This window comes from Manis pentadactyla, chromosome 16 (assembly GCF_030020395.1).
Source record: "Manis pentadactyla isolate mManPen7 chromosome 16, mManPen7.hap1, whole genome shotgun sequence".
Taxonomy (NCBI): Eukaryota; Metazoa; Chordata; class Mammalia; order Pholidota; family Manidae; genus Manis; species Manis pentadactyla.
In genome coordinates, this window is record NC_080034.1 from 65,959,975 (window position 1) to 65,983,818 (window position 23,844).

A 23,844-nucleotide genomic window follows, 5' to 3' on the forward strand; every position below is an offset into this window, starting at 1 on the left:
TTCTCACGTTTAACCTCCCTCAAAGGATCACGTTATTGACCATGGTCAAGCATTTATAGCTCTAGATCGTTTAACCCTGAACTCATCCTTGCCTCATCTCCTGTCTTACCTCTTCATGTACCTTTCATGTCAAGATACATCAGACTCTTTCTGGAATGCCCTGCGCTTTCTCTGATTGATCGAATCCGAACCATTCTTCGGTAGCTAATTAAGACACAACTTCTTCCATGTAGCCTCTCTCGGTAAAGATTCCCACTAAAAGTAATCTCACCCTCTCCTGAACTCCATGACTCTTAAATCTCTACCTCTTTTGGGGTCCCTATGGCTTCCTCTGTGTAGTGGTTTTTATTTCCATAGTGTGATGTGCATGTGTCTCCCTACCAGATTATTAGTTTACAAAGAACCAAGAGCTGAGGCTTACTCATTCCCATAGGGCCTATCCTAGTGCTTTGCATAAAGGAGGCCTTCATTAAATACCCACAGATTGATTGAATAAATCTTAAAACTTTAAATGATACTGTATTTTGTCATGTATAGGATGAAGGTGACCAAGCAGCAAGTGTTGAAGAGCTAGAAAGACAGATTGAAAAGCTGAGTAAAGTAAGCAGTTTTCAGATTATAGCTTACATCATTTTGGCAGTGTTTTAAAAATCCACCTTGTATGGGATTCCTTTTTTGTGACTGCTAAATAAAAGCAAGCTTCTTGTAAGTAATTAAAATGGAGAGCTCCAGAAACATTCTCACAATTAAACCGTAAAAGTTTCTTGCCAATGTTAAAGTCCTCCCTCTTAAGACATGGTACTAACTTAATCAAGAGCTATATTCTTTAGCTCTTTATTTAAATACAAAATATCAATAAATGCATGGTTTTATTTCTTGGAATTCATAACTTTTAAAATTCAGTCAGATTTCATGTTAATAGTTTCAGCATCCTGTGTTTTATTTATTTATTTATTTATTTATTTTTTTCTAGATAATTATTTTTTATTGAAGGGTAGTTGACACACAGTATTACATTACATTAGTTTCAGGTGTACAACATAGTGATTCCACATTTATATACATGACAATTCTAGGTACCAGCTATCACCATACCAAGCTGTTACAATATCTTGACTATATTCATTATATCCCGGTTACTTATTATTTTACCATTGGAAGTGTGTACTTTTTTTTTTTTTTTTTTGTGAGGGCATCTCTCATATTTATTGATCAAATGGTTGTTAACAACAATAAAATTCTGTATAGGGGAGTCAATGCTCAATGCACAATCATTAATCCACTCCAAGCCTAATTTTCGTCAGTCTCCAATCTTCTGAGGCATAACAAACAAGTTCTTACATGGAGAACAAATTCTTACATTGTGAATTAAGTTCTTACATGGTGAACAGTACAAGGGCAGCCATCACAGAAACCTTCAGTTTTGCTCATGCATTATGAACTATAAACAGTCAGTTCAAATAGGAATACTCATTTGATTTTTATACTTGATTTATATGTGGATACCACATTTCTCTCTTTATTATTATTATTTTTAATAAAATGCTGAAGTGGTAGGTAGATACAAGATAAAGGTAGAAAACATAGTTTAGTGTTGTAAGAGAGCAAATGTAGATGATCAGGTGTGTGCCTGTAGACTATGTGTTAATCCAAGGTAGACGAGGGCAATAAAACATCCACGTATGCAGAAGATTTCTCTCAGAACGGGGGGTGAGGTTCTAAGCCTCACCTCTGTTGATCCCCAATTTCTCACCTGTCCTGTGTTTTATTTTACATTAGTGTACTTGTGGGTTTTCTTTGCACTGGATCTATAGACTGTATATGTATGTACTTCTCATGTAAAACTGAATTTCAGTAGCATTAGTGAAGTATTTCAGGATTAGTATTATGAGATATCTGCATTTTATGTCATTAGATTCATCACACAGTTATTCCAAAATTTAGTCATATGCTGCCTAAGGTCTGCAGCATGAGTATAAAAATAGGCAAATACAGGTATATGTGAGTATTATTTATTACACACTGTAATCATTAGAATTGAGCCAATTGTCTTTGGCTCAGTGAAACACTTGATCACATTGTTTATTACCAAATATAAGACATGCTTTACGATAAGATATCTAATAAAACAAAACGTTTTTTAATCCTTGGCAACAAAAATATTCTAATTACCCTCAAAGTAATTTCTGTCTTTACAACTGTTACTGGAACTGAAGTCAGACGTGTGATATTAGTTCTTTTGCTGCCTTTCTTCAATAGTGAAATCTAGCTGCTCTAAAGCCATGATAAGTATAAAGTCACTTAAATATCCATTTTTAAAGCACTTAACACCCATAGCATAATTGTATGCATCATTTTTTAACAGCAACAGAGTCAGTACAGAAGGGAGCTCTTCGATGCGTCTCACTCTTTACGTTCAGTGATGTTTGGCCAGGATCGTTACAGACGTCGGTATTGGATTTTTCCCCAGTGTGGGGGGATTTTTGTAGAAGGCATGGAGAGCGCTGCAGGTAGGAGCCATTAATCTGTTACAAAGTAATATAACAAACCATACGTTTTAAAACCCTGTTACTCCTTCGATATATTGTGTGCTTCCAGAATCAAATGTGCATTGTGGATAAACATTGTAAAACCTTGTTTTTCATTTCTTTTGAACTCATAATGCCCCTTTCACTGATAAGTATTCCTTTCCAGTCCATGATTTTTCTTCTTCTGCACTTTCTGACATCCACCCATTTAGTGGACACAGATCTTTACCTGTATTGTACTGTGTAGCTGCTGCTCCGTTTCTCTTCCTTCGCACTGTCAAATTTTCCAACATGTGCTTTACTCTTTAACCTTTGCAGCAACCATCCATCCTGACGGTAGCCCTGGAGGTAAACTGCTGAAATCTAAGACCCTTAGCATAAGACTCATTCATCTTGAAGTCTTGTATGTGTTTGAAATTTGTGATTACCTTCTTCTCCATTAAACTTCTTACTTTCTTAAGTATTATCACACATCCTTCATATTCTACCTTTAGACTCTGCTTTTCTGGCTCCGTTTCTGTGAATTAACTAGCGCGGTACACAGTGCATTTATAGGCCCGGTAAACTGTCTTGAATTGAATGTTTCAGAATACTATGTCTGGGCATTTTCAAATGCTTAGATTCTGATGGGGCCACAGCGTCAAGTCAGTGCTTACATGTAGCCATTGCCCGAGGGTGGTGTAGGGAGGCGAAAACTTCTTTCAGCTCGTTTTTTTTGAATACGCAGTATGTGTCGGGCATTTCTGGGCACTGGATGTTCAAAGATAAACAAAACATTAGTCCATGCCATCCATGTAGATGTTTAACAGTCCAATGTAAAGAAGGGACTGATTAATCACATAGGTGTCTAGAACAGGTACTATATAACAATGTAAGTACCCTTGGGGCACAAAGGACGGTTAATAATAATTGAAAATGGTTTAGAATAGTGGCTGGCATGTAAATATTGTTGGCCTATAACAAGCAGAGTTACTCTTCTGCACAGTAATTTATTTCTTGTGAGTCAAAGAATATGAAGAATGGGTATAAAATCGTATATTGGAATGATGCGTGAAAGTCATGGTCTGCCTTCCCAGGGTAAAAGTTGCTGATAGAGATAGAATCAGGGAGGACACTTAGAGGCTTCAGTTGTGTTTATTTTTAAAGATTGATATGAATGGGTCAGAATGTTAGTTAAACAGGAGAGTGTAGTGAGTTCTTTTTTTAACTGATTGCTTAAAATATTTAAACATAAAAATATTTTAAAGCATGGAAAACATAAACTAAGTAACTAATAAGTCAATAAGTAAGTGGGACTGTCATACTAATAAGCCCCTGAACAGCAACAGAAAACATGAACAGAATGAAAAGGCAATCTAGTAAATGGGAAAAAATATATGCAAATCTTATATCTGATAAAGGCCTGTTATCCAAAGTATATAAAGAACTCAAAAGCAAATATGACTCAATAGCAAAATAAACAATCTAAAGATCTCAGTGGACATTTTCCCAAAGAAGACACACAGATGGCCACAAGTACCTGAAAAGAGGCTCGACATCATTAACTGTCAGGGAAATGCAAACTACATTAGATATCGCCTCATCCTGTTAGAATGGTTCTTATCAAAAAGACAAGAAATAAGTGTTGGTGAGGATGTGGAGAGAAGGGAGCTCTTGGGTACTGTTGCAGGGAATGTAAATTGTTGCGGCCACTATTGGAAACAGTATAGAGGTTCCTCAGAAAAGTTAGAACTAGCATATGACCCAGCACTTTCACTTGTGGGTACTTATCCAAACAAATGAAAATGGAAACTCAAATCAGTATCTGCATCCCCGTGTTCATTGCAGCACTATTTGCAATAGCCAAGATAGGGGACCAATCTAAGTGTCTGTTGAAGCATAGTAAGGGCTGGAAAGAACAGGGGATTGTGTGAAATTGGTGAAAGAAAAACTATCTAAAAAATCTCTGTGTACTTAACATCCTTATAAACTTCCAAGATTTTAAAAATAATTTTTACATTTTAATGAGAGGTTTAACTGTCTATAAGTAAGAATTTGGATATTAAAGTTAACGACCCCATGAATAGGCTATTAAAATGTATCACCTCTGAAATCCCCTACTAGTCTCAGACCTAGTGTGGTTAGTCGATCTGTTTGTTTTTGGATATATGAAAGTGATTTTTGAGATACTAGTTCTCAGAATAAATCAAGCACAAATATTAGTACTTCCTTGCTAGCTAGTAACTTGTACAAAATTAAGGAAATTTGCGAGCTTTGGATATATGAAATAAATTATGATATCCATATAAGAATATTATACAGCTGATTGAAGGAAAATGTGATACAGTTCTATGTATCACCATGGAAAGCAATCTAAGGAATATAGTGAAAATAGTAAAGTCATCCTTTTATTTCATCATCCAAAAAGTATTTATTGAGCCCCAGTTTCATAGCAGCCACCATGTTAGGTAGCTGGGATCCTGTTAAAGCAATATAAACATTGCTCTGCCTTTAAGTAACGTTTGTTGAGTTAAATTGTAGTGTGTGGGGTGGGGTATGGAATGAAATATTTTGAAATTAGCAGGTTAATGTGTATAATGGTAAATTCTGCAAAAGAAGCATATAGGATGATGATATTCTAAGGTGAATAATAAGATGGGGACCCTACTTGAAATAGAGTAGTCAGGGAAAACCTTTGTGAATAGGTGATACTTAATCTGAAACATTGAAGGGTAAGGAGCCAGTCAACAAAACAGGATTTCAGGCAGAGGAACACCCAGTGCAAAGGCCCCAAGAAAGGACATAACTTACCATGTTTGAAAAGCTGAAAAAAGGGAGAAAGGTGAGCAAGGTTAGCAAGGACAAGAGTGGTTTTCAGGAACCAGATCATACAGTGTTGGAGGCCTTGCTTAGGCATTTGAATTTTATCCAAATAAAAATGTTGCAGAAAACAGTAGCATCCCATTTATGTAACAGCACAAACTAATAGTCATATGCATGCATGTAAGATTTCCCAAAGGATGTATGGACATGATTGATTAAGCAGTTACATCTGAAGATTAGAAATAGGAACTGAGGGAGTAGGGCAGGAAAGGGTTACATTAGCCTCTTATTACTGAATATTTTACTGTGAACATACATCGTTTTTCAAATTAAATAAAGTAGGTTTATATTTTTCTAACACTTCTTATCAATTATTATTAAAACACTGGTAAAAAATATGGACAAGAAGTTCACTAAGGAGAAATACCTATTATCCTACAGAAAAATATCCAGTCTTATTAATGATCAGAAAAAAATAGAGTTTAGATTCTCACCTCCCGGATATTTCCAAAGACAAAAGTTATTGATAGTCTTCAGTTTCGTTGAGGGTGTAGGCAAACAGATGCCCTTGTGTAAGTATGATTGTATATTGATCTAGACTTTCTGGAGGGCAATTTGACAATATATTTCAAAAACTCTGAAAAGTAATATCTTAGGACTCAGTTTTTTTCTGGAAATGTATCCTAAGGAAGTAAATCAGGAGAAAAAAAATCCAAACACAGATCTAAGATCATTCATCATTTCTAGCATTGTTTCTACTAATGAATAATCGGACCCTATTAATAACTATCAATAGAAGGTTGATTTTTTATGATATATTCCACTGAATATAGTAATTACAATTTAAGGCGTAGGTATATATTTATTGACACATCAGAATAATTAAAGAGTATTATTCAGTAAAACGTACAGGTTGGAAATCTGTAAAATAGGATTTCATGTGTGCATAGAGAATTCCTGGAAAAATTAATACAAAAATGTTAGCAGTAATTTGTATATTATGGCTTTTAATATTTTTTATTATTGTAATTTTTTGTGGTTAGTTACAAAATTACAAAATTTTTTCCAATGAGCGTAACAAGCTAGTGTATAAAAGAAAAAAATGAAGAGTATTAAGTAAGCTAGAGAAATTTGTTAAAGTATTTATGCATATGATTTGATAAATAGCAGTAAATATAGTATGGTTTGATCTAGAGGAACTGATCTTCTTAATGCTTTTGGATTTTGTAGGGCTGAAAGAAATGGCAAAAGAAAGGAAAAAACGAAAAAAAGCAGAAAGCATCCAGACCAAAGAAATATTTGATACTTCTGACGACCCTTTAAATTGTTCAAATCCGGATCATTGTGAGCAAAAGGAAGATCCTAACGAAAAAGATAACACAAATCTAATTCTTCAGAATCCTGGCTCTTTTTCCAAATTAAGCAAGCTTTTAGAAGTAGCTAAGGTGCCTCCTGAGTCAGATGTAACGACCCCCAAACCAAAGAGCGGTGCAGATGGGTGCGCACTGCCTCACCAGAACCGTGGGAGACACTCACCGGGCAGCATGCAGCCAACGGTGACACAGAACGGCGTGGAAGAGACAGACTCGAATCTGGTCAGTACCGGTTCAGGTGGTGCAGGCAAGGTCTACAGTCCTCTCCCCAGGGACCAGTTGTTACTGCCAAGAACACCTTGGGAGGACGCTTCCCTTACCCAAGCCGATGCGCCAGCTGCTTCTTCACCAACTCCTCGGGCCCAGCCGCCCTCTAAGTCACCTGCAGCTCTTGAAGTAGCCAAACCAGTAGATTATCCTAGTCCAAAGCCTATTCCAGAAGGTGGGTACCTTGAGAGGGTTTGCTGTAGCCACTTACTTTATTGTATTGTTACAGATCTCTATATTATAGCTGAATCTTTGATGCTTTTATATAGTTATAAATTTTTTCATTTGTAGCATGCCATTAATTCATATTCTGAATATCTGTAAATGCCCTACATGTTTATCTTGGCTTAGAAATGCAGTTTGGCTGGTGGAGCATTACTGACCCAGAGGATTTAAAAGCTTTGCTCAAAGTGCTACATCCCAGAGGCATAAGAGAAAAGGCATTACAAAAACAAATTCAGAAACACCTGGATTACATCACTCAAGCCTGCATCGAGAATAAGGATGGTGGGCACCTAAAAGAGATTTATTTCTGCTCTCTTGCTTAGTTATGAGAATTAATTCTTTCATCTTAAAGCATATTTTAGTATGTCTTAATCTTAATTTATTACTAATAGGCTTTTTCTTTCCTATCTTGCCCAAAAACAATTTACATTTTCTTAAATTGGTACTACTTTTGATAGTTTGTTACAACCTGCAAACATACTGTTCTGTTTCTAAAGAAGAGTACTTACTGCTCCTTTTGCAAGAGTCAGCTGCCTTGCTTATTCACAAGTGAATTTGTGTGTGTTAAATGTACTTGTACGTGGTGCCCCTGGAATTTCATTCACATTCTGGAAGAAATCATTGAGAGATAAAGTGGATTTTAAAATAAATTTCCTTTCAAATATAGTTACCATTATTGAATTAAATGAAAATGAAGAAAACCCGGTAACTCGAGATATTGTGGAGAACTGGTCAGTAGAAGAACAAGCAATGGAAGTGGATTTGAGGATTCTTCAACAGGTAGAAGATCTGGAAAGGAGAGTCGCATCAGCAAGTTTGCAAGTAAAGGTAAAATTGACTTGGAATAAAATCTGTTTTTAGAATAATGGAAGGTAACTGACATTTATTGTATGCCTGATACATGCCAGTTACTGCGCTAAATGTTCTCACTTTGATTAATTTCCCCCATCTTACAGGTAAGGAACAAGGCTCAGAGTAAGTAACCTGTCAGTGGTCATAATATAGTAAGTGGCTAAATGTGGGATCAAACCAGCTCTGTCCTCCCGAGTTCTTCTTACGAAATCCTGCCCACCTCCTCAGTGGCATGAAAAATACCATTTCTGGTCTGCAGTTCTTCACCACAAGCAGGATTTCATAGTTTCAGCCACGATAAATGTAATGGCAAACTATTTCTGCAATGTTTCATATGTGCCTGGTAATTGTCTAGTATGCAAGCCACGTTATATAGCCATGTTATATGTTGAACTTTCACTCTATATGATTTTAAATCGCTAATTTAAAAACATTATGTTGTGGTACACATACTCACATCCTATGTATATATGTAAAGTTTTAATTATTTATTGACTGGGCATTACCATGTCACAGCCATGATTGAAACTGAAAGGACAACAAAAGAAAAGCTTCACCTTTGTGCAAAAATTTTTGGTTTTAAAAAGAATATAAATGTCTCTTCTCAATTGATAATGTGATGTCTCTGAGAATAAATGGATGGATGATGAATAAGCATGAGAGAGACACTTGAAAAGGCTTAGAAAATGTCGTTTCTGTGTAATTTGATTGAATATTTCATATTTCTCTCAGAATGTGAGACTTACGCCATGATACTGTCCTACCAATGATTACAAATTAGCTGCATTAATTACTTTACTACTGGCATGCAGAAACTTTGGAGGATCTCATCTCAAAAAATGTCATTTTTCCAGAGCTAACAAAAAAATGTCCCTTTTTTCACCACAGACATAGTTACCCACTTAGGGAAACAAAAATTTATCATTTACTGAAATTGTGCTAGCCAACTATATGTATCCTCCTCCTGGTACTATAATACAATATAAAAATGCCTCACTTATCTGGCATCTTCAACAAATGAACTCTTTCTTCTATACAAGTTAATTTTCTGGAGAAATAAAAATTATTCTATTTAGTGCCATCATTTTTTAACATGTGTGTTGGATCGCTTAGGTTACCGTTCCCCTGCCTTTTTAAATTGAGAATAGTGAGTTTGATTTAAATTCTCTTGGTGACACCGGATCATCAGTATGAAGACCAATTATTGGGTAATGATTCCCTCAGGGACTGTGAAGAGGTTTTGCCCCTACAGTAATTTAAAAGGCCCTAGTGTGCTTTACCTTTTAAACGACTACATCTGCTTTCCATAGTCTGTCTTCGTCATCTCTCATGGTTGGTTGTTACTACTTGCTGGTTTGAGTTTGGTTGGTTCTACTCTCCCTGTTTTCCTCCCATGACCATCCCCCTCTGGTTTTAATTCGCCGGTTCTAGATGGCCGTTGGTTGGGAAAGCATATCATCAGCATTTTGAAATTGTATGTAAAGTCAGAGCGTGGGCCTAACGTTTTCCTGGCGACATACTGAGATCTTGGTTTATTGACCTTATCACATTACCGACTGCTTAGATGTTCTTGCCCATGTTCTCACCAGCTAAGATAAATGAAATTGGTTTTTTAAGTGAGATGCTCTAACATCCTATTAATACAGTATTATGGGGTTATTATGGACTTTTTAAAGAAATGAATGGTAATTATATTAGTCTTGAGGAATCTTAAACAACAAGTGATGGAAATAACCACAAAACATTTTACCATCTATAAAAGATTTAATGATTTTTTTTCCTGAAAAGAAAATATTTATGTGGTCAGCCCTGGGAACTAGCCATTGTGAAGACACATTAAGCAGGTGGCCTTGGTACTACTTAGATGCATTCATTTCTATTTTCAATATTGCTGATAATACGGAAATTCTGTTTTATATTGTAGGAAAATCTGCAAGAATCTAGTCCTGATTCTGTAGAAAGCCGAATTACTCTACTAGCTCCTGTAAACACAGTTCCTGTGTCTCTCTTTCAGTTTTCTCTTTTGTAAGCTGATTAATTCCTTCAGCCATCGGTCCAGTGAAATGGTTTCCAGGCGCACGATTCTCTTCTGATTAAACTGCAGTGTCTATATTCTTAAAATGTACCACTCACTATACACAGAGATGCCTAATGTGTTCATGGGACTTTTACTTCCCTTAAACTGACACTATACTTCTCTTCATGCCAATTTGTACTAGCTTTTTAACATCCAAACCATACCGTTGCTAAACTGAGTATGCATTATTAGAAAAAAAATCCTTCTGCGTCTTTCATTGTGCTTTTAAGTGTGTTGTATCACATCCAATATTTCTTTGATTGGTTGCTTAAACTTCAAAGCTGAAATTTACATTTATCATTGCTCTATTTTTATTAATTTCATTTGGGTATATTTTTCAGCATATGAAACTATTTTTATCACAGTCCTGTCATACAGAATATTAAACTTCCTTCCTAGTTTAAGTCACCTGCATATTTAATAGTTGAACCGAGCTGTTCACAAGTATATTAACATGACAAGCCAAATAAGAGAGAGCCCTTTGACAGTGGCAGTGAGGACCTTTACTGAGGTGGCAAGCTGTGTCTGTCACAGGGCTTTGCAGACAATTTTCAACCATCCACCTTCTCAAAATCTAATCCAGTCCTCATTTTCTTGTCTTTTGCTTGCAAAAGTCAAGATGTGTTACATTTATAGGATTCCCTTGATTTAGCAATTTCAGATCCCTTTCAAAATACGGGACTGAGGTTCATTTGTTATGGCATATATGATGCAGTAATGTTTTGTATGTACCTATTATAAATTCATCCATACTTTCTAATAATGAATATTCTCTTGAGGTAAAGAGGAAGAATTCTGATATATAAGAAAAATAATTCTCTCTAAAGAGATTTAATAAAAAGGATCATGTTCATTCTACTTTTTACTTAATATGCTTTTACAAAGTACCTATTGTACATCAGAGTGGACACCACAAAATTGAATAAAATGTGGTTTCTGCCCTCAGAAAGCATTCCGTACAATAGGGCAACAATACGTGTATACAGCCCTGCAGAATCTAGTAACGGATTGTGAAGATGTAGAAAGTCATTCATGAATTTAGGACAGGAATACACTGATTGTGGTGAACATAGGGGAAAGATCAAGGAAGATTGCCTGTAGAAGTCCAGATGGAACTTGAGAAGATGGAGAAGCTTTTGACAGAGAACAAGGAGTGCTACTAGGAAGAGTTAATTACTGGGCAGAGCACCAGGATCAGGAAGCTCAGGACATGTTTGGGGTGTGTGACAAGTCATGGAATTTGATTGCAGTGTAGGATGCCTGAATGGGAAGATGAGCGAAAGAGGGAGATTGAGGTACTTGAATGTCATGGTAAAACTGGACTTTACTGAACATTAGGAACTCTGAAGGGTTTTGAGCTAAAGGATCATTGTAAGCAAGCTGAATTATAAGACATTCATTTATTCAATCAACGTATATTTTGAGTGTCTAATATTTGCCTTCCCACTGCTGGAGGTGAAATGAGTAAAAGTAGACATGGTCCGTGCCCTCAGGGAATTTAGAAGTAGAAAGATATTAATTAAATAATCACAGCAGTATCAGATTGTGACTGCCACAGGTATGGAATATCACATGGTTCTGTGAGAGTCTGTAAGAGGGAGGCTTCCCTCCTAAAAGAGGTCAGGGAAGGGTTCCCTGAAGAAATAAATTCTCACGTGAGGGCCACCGGATGAGTGGAGTCAGTAACTAGGGGCAGAGGAGAGGGGAAAAGCTCTGCGGGCAAATGTAGCAGCTTCTGCAGAGCTCCTGAGGCCAGGATGGGCAGTGCAAGGGCCTGCGCAGGAGGAGTGGCGGAAGGAATGAAGATGGACAGGAGGCACAAAGTCCCTGCTGTCGAGAGATTCCCATTTAAAGTGGGCCCGTGAAAGAACCAGCAGTTGGTGTGAAGTCCCTCGGAATACTTGGCTGATCTCCACTCTACCTCTCATAACACCAAAAGTTGTTAAATTTTCTTCTTCAAACTTCTCTTACAACTTTCTAATAATTTTCTTCCTTATTTTTACCTAGCATTAGGAAACACAAGGTAAAAACTTGTAGTAATGATCCTTGAGCTCTGTTGGCGTCGGCTGCTGTATTTTAAGTAAAGGTAACTCACCCGTCAGGCATTTTAAGAGGAAACCATGCTAACATTACTCTCTTGATATATAGGGTTGGATGTGTCCAGAACCGGCATCAGAAAGGGAGGACTTGGTCTATTTTGAACATAAGTCATTTTCTAACTTGTGCAAGGAGCACGATGGAGAATTTACTGACGAAGAAGAAAGCAGTGCGCATGCACTAGAGCGGAAGAGCGACAACCCCCTAGATATAGCTGTAAGCAGGCTGTCTGAGTTGGAGCGAAACATTGAAAGGAGGTATCTGAAGAGCCCCTTAAGTACCACCATTCAGATCAAACTGGATAATGTGGGCACAGTTACTGGCCCTGCTCCTGCACCATCCACTAGTGGTGATGATGACGGGTAGGTTATTGAAATTAACTTGAAAAATTATTGTGCTTCTTTGCTAATTGGAGCCTATTTTCTATTGCCTGTTATCTATGTATCTTCTTGTATGTCTGTGATCCACATGGATCATGCTATTTGCATGGTGCTTTGTAAAAAATGTTTTTTCTCTTGTTATGTGTGTTGATAATCCTGCGAAGTGATCTTACATTTACCTGATTGTGACTAAGCTTTGAGGCACGTAGCCACAGTCTGTGCACTACATCAAATTTAGTTGCTTAAACCTTATACTTATCGGCTGTTACATGTTTCATCATCACTTGGCTTTCAGTGTGATGATTGTTTCAGATTCGGTAACCGTAAGTGTGGACATGACCTACTTAATTTTTCTGTATTTCAATGCAGAATTGAAGAGGATATTGTTCCCGGTCTCAGGGTGTGGCGATGGGCATTATCAGAAGCTCGCAGTGCTGCCCAGGTGGCTCTGTGCATTCAGCAGTTACAGAAATCCATAGCATGGGAAAAATCCATTATGAAAGCTGTAAGTGTTTTTATTTAAGAAATACTACAACTAATTTACACTGGCCTGTTTTTTTCCCAACCTCCAGATTTTTCTTAATTCTACATTTCTTACTGTCAGAATAATGTATGCTGTACCTGAGTTTTCTTAGTTCCTAAATGCTGTACGGTTTGATACTTTCCTCCTTGTTGTGAGCTTTTTGAAGTACTCTATCAAATGTGTTTATCTTTAATCGCGATTCTCCCTCCTTTAGATATTGTTTATAATTTACTGAAGTTGTCTTCTGTGTTCAGTCAGCATAATAGTTAATTATGTTGTTAATCTAATCATAATAGTTTTTAATGTAAATATTCTGAAGTTGTTAATCCAAATATTCTTTTGCTTCTGTAAACATGGCAGTTGCTAGCATTACCTGTCGTATACATTCATTGCATCCCTAAAATGTTCCTTATGTTTTTATCAATTTTAATTTTTTTAATGCTAAGAAATTCTTAGATAATAAAGAAAATAAGCAGAGAGCTCTTACTTTAACCAATATCATGTATTTGACATCAGATGCAGTTCACATGAAAAGTAGATCTTCTAAGTCTTTTCTCTAATATTTCAAAAATTTTTTTCATCTTCTGTGTTTGAGCCCAGTTAGTCACTATCATGTAGTGACCCCTGTTTTGTACCAGACACCAAATATGTGTTAAATCATGTCTGTGTCCCTTTTGTCTCTTATCACATAGAGAAATATTTATTATACGTAGACTTTTGTGAATTGCTTTACCATTTGCTTTTAAATTATAGATTAGCTTTAACATTCAAACATTTGACATTTGTCTGCATGAATGACTGGAAGTAAGATTACTCAACAATAGTCATTCCCCAAAGAAAAGAAGTGAGCCTTAAATAATTTAGCACTCTTTCCTTCATTCTCATCTCTGTGCTTATATTACGGAAGGCCTTATTCATTCTATATAAATAAATTCGGTTTCTTCTGTATTTTTTCAGTTCTTCCTAAAATGTCCACAGAATAGTGAATCTGCAGTTTTCACAATGTCCTCAAATTTTGGTCTTTCCCCATGTAGACTAGAATTCACCATGAGTTTTAAGACAGTGTCCAGTTTATCTGGTAGCATTTTTTACCAGGTAAAATTTTTTCTTGTAAAAACTATTAAAATCAGTTTTAAAGTCACTTTAGACAAATGTGTTTGGTGGAGTCTAGGCTATAATAATCCAAAAATATTGAATTCCTACAACACAATTAAATTTAAATGGTTGTTTTACTCATCCACCAAGAGAATCATCACAATGTGGTCAGTTTTGTTATAACCTTTACACAAAAAACAAAACTGGTACCAAAAGCTGCCTATTTGTAGTAGACTTTGTTCCTACAATTTACAGAATTTTTTCTGTTTTTGGAAATTCATAACCTTTTCCAGATTATTAATACGCATTTCTCATTAACACCATCTCTCATAATTCTCTTTTTAATGTTCAATAATCCAGTATTTGCTGTGAAACTACCTTAAAAAGAACGCAGAGTTTCATGGTCAGGATGAATGAGTGCATTGTAACCTTTAGTTAGATGTAGAAGTGCCCGTAATAATCCTCGTAAGTCCTAGCAGAATGTTTAAGTGCTCAATGCCTTTAGAAGTACCCATTTGCCAGACACCAGCCTTACCAAGAAGGAGCTGGCATAATTTGCCTCTAGATAATTTTCTGTCCAGGGTGTTCTTCATATTGTTGCTAATAATAAACAGTAGGCAACATCTACTATTTTTTACTGTAGCAGCAAAGGAATTAAAACCAATATTAATACATTTGCTCTAACATATTGTGAGCTGTTTACTGTGATTTTTCAAAAGTGATATGAGCTTGCTATCTGTCACCCTTTCCTAATAAGTGTCAGAAAATAATTTTATTTTTAAATGAAAAATGTGCGAAGTAAAACAGACTTCATGGTATTTTTAGTATATTTAGAAAACTATTAACTTAATATTCATGAATTAAATCTGTTGTTAGAGGGGTTGAAATATAAGCTTCCAAATGTTTTGCAGTGAATATTTTTACAATAGAACGTGTAATGATGTAACTCAGTTTTGGAGAAATAATACCATATTTAGTGGTATGGTATTAGGAAGTGTCATAAAATAAAACTGTTGGAACATTAAACTGCAGCTTTTGCTCTTAGTACACATGCCAATTTCAGTATGACACATGTATCTCATATAGTTGGTAGGTATTTACTAAAGTGAATAGTTTTCTATTTGCCATTTTGGTAAGATTCTTAAGCTATCATTAGTGTACATACTGTGTTATATAAGACTATTTAGACTTTGTGGATTAAGACTTAGTGTATTGAAGTTAAGTTTGAATAGTTAAGCTATTTTGCTTATAAGAATCTATGAATACGTAACTTTCAATTCGTATAAATAACTTATAGTTTAAGTCTTTTCATTATTTGAAAATACTGGTTGCAGGATATTCTCTACTGTGACGGAGTATAAACGAAGTGTGAAAATATATAATGTTAGTATTTACCATTTTTTTAAAGGCATCTTGAAAGTTTTGACTGTCCAACTTCCCTCCTTTCCCTTTGTGAAACTTGTTATACAGGATATGTATGCATGGGAAAAAGCATTGCCTTTACAGATTTTAAAGTTTTTAATGGTATTAGAAATTTGTCAAGAGAGAAAATTTATTTTTATTTCTGGAAAATCTATGACTTCTTAAATTATTTTGTTTAATTTTTATATATGTTTTTTTCCCTTAGAAATCATTTTGTAGGGTCCATTTTCTGCATTTGTGTCATCTGTTTGATTTTTGTTGATTTTCCCAAGTTTCCTGGGTTGGACATGTTTGATTTTTTAATCAATCACAAATGGGTTGACAATTTTAGTCAAAATATAGGAATATCATTTTATTACACATAGTTCTGATACTAATACAAGTTTCCTAATTTTGATCTTGAAAATTACTCTAACTCATTTCTTTCTCAGGAGATCATGAGGATGCTAAGATAAGGAAAAAATGAAATGTATTAAAAAATTACACACCCTGTATTTAAAGCCATTCATTGCTTTATGGGCTCTAATGTCATGTTAATTATTTCCTATGTTAATGTGTGCATGCTTTGAAAGTGTGTACAGGCATTCAGCCTCTAGCTTTGTTCTTTGCAGTGTACCTGAAATGTGCATTTACCCCAACTAAACTGCTCACCCCGTCATGTGGTCCCTATCTGTGTAACGAGAGATACATAGATGTGTATGGCTACTGTATATTTGTTAGCAAGCAGAATGTTGATTACTAATATGAATTAGGAATTGTGGTGTGTTTAATATCCCAATAACTGTTCTTCACAATAGTATTGATTTTAAATGATTTTTCATGTTTTATAGTACTGCCAGGTCTGTTGAAAGGGCGATAATGAAGAACTGCTCCTCCTTTGTGATGGCTGTGACAAGGGCTGTCATACGTACTGCCATAGACCTGAGATTACAGCTATACCAGGATATACAGATATACAGGACACTGGCAGTATCCATGTGGTATAGCTGTAATCTTAGGTCTATGGCAGTACATATGACGGCCCTTGTCACACATAAGAGGGATCAGAAACTGAACCTTTTAATGGCCAGATCAAAATAGAGTTACAGAGTTTTGTGAGGATTTTTTTGAGATAGAATTCACATAAAATTCACTTTTTAGGTGTGCAATTCAGTGGTTTTTAATATATTCAGTTACATATGATCACCACTATTTAACTCCAGAACATTTTCATGACCGTAAAAAAGTTTCCTTGTACCCATTAGTTGTCACTCTCCCCTTCTCCCTCAGCCTTTGGCAACCACTACTCTACCTTCTATCTCCACGGATTTCCCTCTGCTGGTCATTATATATAAACGGAATCATAAAATAGTTTGCCTTTTGTATCTGCCTTCCCTTAGCACAGTAGTTTCAAGTGCTAAAGGGAATGGTCTGGAAAGGAAAAGAGGCAATGGGCAGGTGGGTGTTTGGGACTGAGTTTATGGAAAGGTAGTTGCCAGTAGTGATGAGGTCAGGCGAGTAAACAGGGAGAAGAGTGCCTGACGGAGGGGACATCTAGTAAAGAGTCTGGCCCTCAGTTCATGCTGCCCCTTACACCTCTTACTCCTTACTTTATAACTCGGCCAACTCATTTTTTGCTATATTATCATATTGCTTTAACCAATAGGTATGAGCCTTCACACTTCTAATTTAAATGTGACTGGCAAGAGACTTAAAATGTATATGCTTATTATCAGACTGCGTTCATACAAAAACCCCTCTCTCGGTGCCATGCTCAGTGCCCCTCCCTAAGCCAGTTCCCGTCTTGTGCCTCAGATCCCGCCCCCTTGTTCTCTTCACCTGCATCAGCATCTCGTCCTCCCCTGGGTTCTTCTCCTTAGCTTCACTTCTCCTGCATCCACTTCCCGCATTTCTCTCCTTTCCTTTACAGAATAACTCCTGCTGGACAGCTTTGTTCTGATTCTCTCGGACTTCTCTTCTCCAAGTCGCTCTGGGACTCTTTCTAGTCAGATTCTCACCTTCACAGCTTCTCTGAAAGTGCTCCTATCGTGGCCATTCGTCAGTCTGGGGATCAGCGCTTAGGCCTCACCTGACCCACCCATCAGTTCCAGAGCACACCCTCCTTGCAACCCTGTGTTCACTTGGCTTCTAGTACCATACTTGGTTTTCTTTCTGCCTTTGCTCCTTTTCAGTTTCCTGTGCTGGTTTTCTTACCTTCTTGATCGATAAGCATTGGAGTGCTTTCTTAGCTTCAGGGTTATCATCTGTAAAGTGGGATAGCATCTCCCTGGCGGGGTTTGTAAAGATCAAATAAGTTCACGAGTGTAAATATTTTTATGAATTTAAAGTTCTGTGACCCATTTATATTAATGTGTATGGTATTTTAGACTGTTTTACAGAATAGCAGAGGGTCTCACGTGGCATCATATTTACTAAGTTGCTTTCTTATTACGTGATCATCTTTGTCATCTATAGTCAACTATAGTTTAATAATAACCTTTATTGGTTGTACATGAATTATCTTTTAGTTTAGTCACAGTGAAGCTATAGAAAGTTTCTCTAATACTTTATGAATTACTAACAAATTAGGGTTTTAAGTCCTGGGGTATCATCTGGTAGGCTATAGGAGATTTCTGTTCCGATAAATTTGGTTAAATAATATTCTGGCTCTCTCTCATTCAGGGTATAGACCAGGAGATGTAAAGATCTATAACCTCATTCCAGCCCTTCTATGTAAATACAGCTTTCTGAGCCTCTTCCCTCTTCTTAGTTTTTTAAATGTAGTGAATTAGATGTTATATTTCTTGTAGCAATGAAAAATAAACATTCTATTTTGATTTATAAGGATTTTTAAAGTTAAATTTTAGAAATATCTTCCTAGTTAATTCATGGTTATTTACAAATTTTTATGCTGTATACCTTGTACTCCAATGGCTATTTCTATACACATTATTGTGGTTAAGTATTTTTATCCTGTGTGTATGTGCATATTAATGCCAAGATATATACATAGAATGAAAAAGCCTTATGTGTGTATGTATACGTATTTATACACACTCACAGAGACACACACACACGAGAAGTTTCAAAGTCCAGTGCCTATGAAAGCCACACAAATAACACAGAAGAGTTGAGACTATGGCAGACAGGGAAGTCATGCCCCCATTTAAGTGTCAGTCATCACTCCTGCCAATTGTTGTCATGTAGACATGTAGGTCCAGTGTTCTAGGATCTGCCAATATTTCAAGATTATGGATCTTTATGCATGTCCTCACAAATGTTAAATGTTGGCAACAAATTCAGAACTTTTACAAGCATTATGAGCCAAACATAGTAACAACACATGCTGTGGGCTGTTTACGGTCTGTGAGCCACCGCTTTACAACTTCTGATACATAAATGTACAAAAACAAATATGCGATGGTATGTACAATCTGATAGGTCCTGCTTAAGACATACTGAAGGTCCTCTGTGCATTCTAACAAGGTAGAAAGGGTGCAAGGGAAATATCTCTGTCTAATAAAGTAATCAGGTAACTGAATAAAAGCTTGTTTTTAAAAGTGTATGTGCACAATCTAATGAAGTAGTCTGACAAGTATCAATAATTAAAGAAACAAAAAGAGACTTTATTACCATTTTGTAACAAAAGTCTTTGGATTCTGTGGTTTAAATTTCACATTTTCTTACTGTGAGTATTGTTAGAAAATGATCTCAAGTAACATCTTAGTTCAAATAGGAACTAGAAGCGTTAGCCCATTGTTCATGAAATGTTCTTTTTATGTAAGACAACTATTCAGTCTTACTTAATCTTAATTAAATGGACATTTTCCTCATTATATATTCAGCATTCTCTTCTCTTTTTTTTATGATTTGGGGGTTCTAAAAGCTCAGTATAATATGAAAACTCAATCGGATTTTATTGAGTAAAGATTAATAAACTAAATGGAGAAGAGACTTAGTAAAACATTTTAATTATTTCCATCAGTGCAAGAGGTAGTGATTCTTTGATATGATATGGGAAAGGTGTTAGATTTATAGTTTGCCTTATTTTAATCCATTAAAATAACTCCTTAATTATGCATTTAACATCCCAATAGAGTACCAAATAATTGTAATTGCTTAAAAGCAGTTTTTAAAAAATGTTGGTAAAAGAATCATGAAATCCTCAAGGAAATTGTTACGAAATACTCTAAAGTAATGTTTTCCGCCAAGTTCAGTTCAAGAATATAGGCAACATTTAATTAGGGCTAGACTGAATATCTAACTCCACATTCTAAGATTTTTATTTCAAGATTTCTTAACAGTCTGAGTAAGGAGTAAATAATTTTCTAGAAGAGGATAAACGCTGTTCTAAAGAATCAAAACACAAACCATATATTACCAGTGACCTTGCATATTTCTCTTCTTTGATCTGTTATATTCATTGTAACTTTAATTCTCAAAATAGATGCTTATTTCCCAATTTCTAAATTGGGGGATGTTGGGAGGAGGCTGGGTACTCATTGTTACATCGATGTGCTGCCTACAAATTGTTAGACTGCATAAGGGCCACATTGGGATTCGTTTGTTTTTTTCCATATACTTTCAGAGCTAGAATGACCTTACCAACTGAGTGACTTATCTTCTTCTACAGATAAGCAAACAGAGCCTCACAGATATTTTTTTACAAAGTTCCATAGCTAATTACTGACAGAGCATAGCTGGCATTCATACACTTAAATTCCAAAGATGATCTATTTTATGCTATTTCTTTACTGTTTTCCCCAAAAACATCTTTTTTTTTTTCTTCTCCTCATCTTTAATAACACTGCTTTGTTCACACCTGGGAACCACAAGTTTCTGGAACTCTCTTCTTAACAGCAAATGCTTTTCTGAGAAAAATAACAGTTTCCGGAAGATATGACCGTTTATAAAAGACTTTTGTTCCTATTTGACACTTCATGAGCCTTATTTCATGTTTCGGGTACCTTTTTAATAACCTCCTCAACTTTCTTATTAGTATTCTCTATATTTCTATGTATATTCACCTTTGTTCTTAATTATATTGTGCTCTAAAGGATAGTCTTTATATTCCTTCCATTAGTGACATTCAGTTCATTCAAAAGAATAGTATCTTTGATTCGTTCAAAGTCTAAAGGAAAACTGCTAAGTTCTGTAGCACCAAACATGGTGCCGTGAGATCAACATCTTCGAGTTTTAAGAATTCTTTAGAGTTTTCATGCATCATTAGATTTTAGCCTAGTATTATCGGAGATCAAATTCATAGATCTCTTGAAAATAATAAAACTATCAACTTTTTGGGTGAGAAAGAGTATTCTTTTTGTTTATTCTGTCAGATTTTCATAATTTAAAATAATAGAAGGGCTATAGAAAGTTATTTTCTTATACCTCATATATTATTTTTTTAATTAAAGGCAAGTTCACTGAAAAGGGGCCGCAAAAACAGAAAAAGGAAAATAGAGGAAAACACCTGCGGTACTGGAGTAAAACAAGAACGCTGTACTCGTGGAAAGAAACTGAAACAGGACAACTCTGACCCGACTCTTGGCAGGTATTCTTTCTGTTCCCCTGTCCTATATGTTCATAACACCCCACTGTATTTGTTTAAAGACCGTCCACCATATTAAAGGTGACTTTTTGACTGTGTAAATAGGAACTTTCCTATGTAATGTAAACTCTGTACTATAAGTAAACGTATCCTTTCATCTTTTTTTATGAATTAATTTGCATTGTCTTTGAAAGAGAATGAAAGCTAAACTTTTACTAAAGGTAGATAACTCTAAAGCATGGATATTGATTTCAAACATTATTTTCTCTCGTACAAGCCTTACTAAAATGCAAACTCGTCTCAATAAAGACATGAAAAAAAGAAAAATAGAAGAAAACACCTTCACTAACTTACCAAACCAGGAAAGCTTTAATTCTGTAAAGAAAAGGAAGCAAGACCACTCTGACCTGACTCTTTCCAGGTATAATTTTTGTTCCCCTGTCCTATATATTCATAACATCCCATTGTATTTGTTTAGAAACCTTCCACCATACTAAAAGTGACTTTATGACCGTTTGTGTAAATAGGAATTTTCCTATGTAAAGTCCACTCTGTACTATAAGTGTATTCTTTCATGTGTTTTTATGAATTAATTTGCATTGTCTTTACTTGGAAGAGAATGAAAGCTCAACTTTTCCTAAAGGTAGATAACTAAAGCATGGATAGTGATTTCAAACATTACTTTCTCTAGTACCCTTACTGAAATGGACAGTCATGAAGATGCACGGCCTTTTGTAGAACTGCCGGAGTGCAGCACACGGAGTCGTCTGCGTTTCCGCCTCAGGGATGGAAGACACGTTTTTATTAAAAGTGCGTAAGCAGCTTTATAATAACATGTCTGATATCTGGGGGTCTCGTCAACAAGAAATAAAGTGGTTAAACACACACACAGAGCAGTCTTTCAAGAATGATCATTTTCTTTTAAACAAATACAATATCCCTGAAAAAAGGAAAGCGTGGTGTGCATATTGGCTACTTTGGGCTGGTGTTTTCATCACTGGTGGTACATACTCAGCAGGAGCAGCTGGGCAGGAAGTAGTGGGCATGGTATGAAAATGGCAGTTGGTCCAGTACTAATTGTCACTGTACGTGTGGGTATCATTTGTTCTGTGACTGACTTGCACTCGAGGTGCCCTAGGGTGAGTGTATCCTCAAGCCCCTGGCACGGTTCTCCTCAAATAACCAAAGTCCTCCTAAGCCTCTGCTGCCACCCAACTACAGGTATCCACAGCATACTTTCATTCGGATGCACGAGGCCTTCGCCGTAACCGTCATCATTTCTGTCCTGGTTGCTCTGTAGATTATAGATCCCGGGCCTACCCGCAAGTTTGTATTTCGATTGCCATTCAAGTGGTAATCAATGAATGATAACCAATGAGTGCTCTACTGTTAAACCCAGGGTATCATCAATTTGAAATAATATGTAGAGAATAAAGTAATGTTTATTTAGTTGTTAACCATAGTGCAAATCAAGTGAAAGTTATGTGTGGGTATGGGGATATCTTGAACTCAGAAGAATTAAGTTATCATAAATGCACAGTGATCTCTTTTCCTGGTTTCAACCTCAAAATGAAATTTGTTAAAAGCACTAATTTTAAAATGAGGGTATCTAATCTGCCTTTGGTACCTTATGCACCCCCTCTGTTCTCCTTTTTCCATTTCTTCCACCCCCAATACCTTTTCAAAATATTTAAAATCCTATTCATTTAGCCTCTCATTAAACACATCCTCAACAAGGAAATCTGATATCAATCATTTACTCCTTATTGTAAGTTTTCTTTGTGGGCTTCTTTCAACGTTATTTTTATCTTAAGTATTTCCATTTAAGAAATGAAAGAAGTTTGTGTTGTTAAAATAATTCAATTTCAACTGGAAGTTAAGGGAGGTATTTTAAGAGAATCAAAATTTTCCTTCCAGAGAAATATGACTGTCATACAACACAGGGAAACTAGTAGAGCCTTATCTACTAGGAATTTCACTTCAATAAGATCTCTTAGGCTTGCTTGAGCCATTTTATAACTCTACCTTTAAAAAAAGACTTTTTTTTTTTGGTATCACTAATCTACAGTTACGTGAAGAACATTATGTTCACTAGGCTCCCCCCTTCACCAAGTCTTCCCCACACACCTCTTCACAGTCACTGTCCATCAGCATAGTAAGATGCTGTAAAATCACTACTTGTCTTCTCTGTTGTACATCCCTCCCCTAGCCCCCCCCCCACTGCACATGCTTATTATAAGGCCCCCTTTCTGTTTCACCACCCATCCTCCCCAGTCCCTTTCCCTTTGGTTTCTGTTAGTCTGTTCGTGGGTTTTGTGATTCTATTGCTGTTTTGTTCCTTCAGTTTTTCTTTGCTCTTATACTCCACATATGAGTGAAATCGTTTGGTTCTTGTCTTCCTCTGCCTGGCTTATTTCTCTAAGCATAATACCCTCTAGCTCCATCCATGTTACTGCAAATGGTAGGATTTGTTTTCTTCTTATGGCTGAATAATATTCCTTTGTGTATATGTACCACATCATCTTTATCCATTCATCTTCTGATGGACATTTAGGTTGCTTCCAATTCTTGGCTATTGTAAATAGTGCTGCGATAAACATAGGGGTGCATCTGTCTTAAAAAAAGACATTTTTTTTAAAACTTCAACTATATACAATTGAGGTAATTCCCCTAATT

The 23,844-nt window shown here is 36.0% G+C and overlaps 1 protein-coding gene across 1 annotated transcript in view; it reads left to right on the plus strand.

Moving 5' to 3' along the window:
- LOC130681266 (bromodomain adjacent to zinc finger domain protein 2B-like) overlaps window positions 1–23,168 on the plus strand; it is a 107,187-nt gene extending 84,019 nt beyond the window's left edge. Inside the window, exons 16-25 of the mRNA XM_057493903.1 lie at window positions 538–600; window positions 2,366–2,510; window positions 6,561–7,145; window positions 7,322–7,517; window positions 7,726–8,023; window positions 12,273–12,583; window positions 12,971–13,106; window positions 21,035–21,171; window positions 21,446–21,589; window positions 21,860–23,168. Of these exons, the coding sequence (XP_057349886.1) occupies window positions 538–600; window positions 2,366–2,510; window positions 6,561–7,145; window positions 7,322–7,517; window positions 7,726–8,023; window positions 12,273–12,583; window positions 12,971–13,106; window positions 21,035–21,171; window positions 21,446–21,589; window positions 21,860–21,986 (2,142 nt within the window). The 3' untranslated portion in view covers window positions 21,987–23,168. The remainder of the gene's footprint in view (window positions 1–537; window positions 601–2,365; window positions 2,511–6,560; window positions 7,146–7,321; window positions 7,518–7,725; window positions 8,024–12,272; window positions 12,584–12,970; window positions 13,107–21,034; window positions 21,172–21,445; window positions 21,590–21,859) is intronic.
- Window positions 23,169–23,844: the final 676 nt, after the last annotated feature.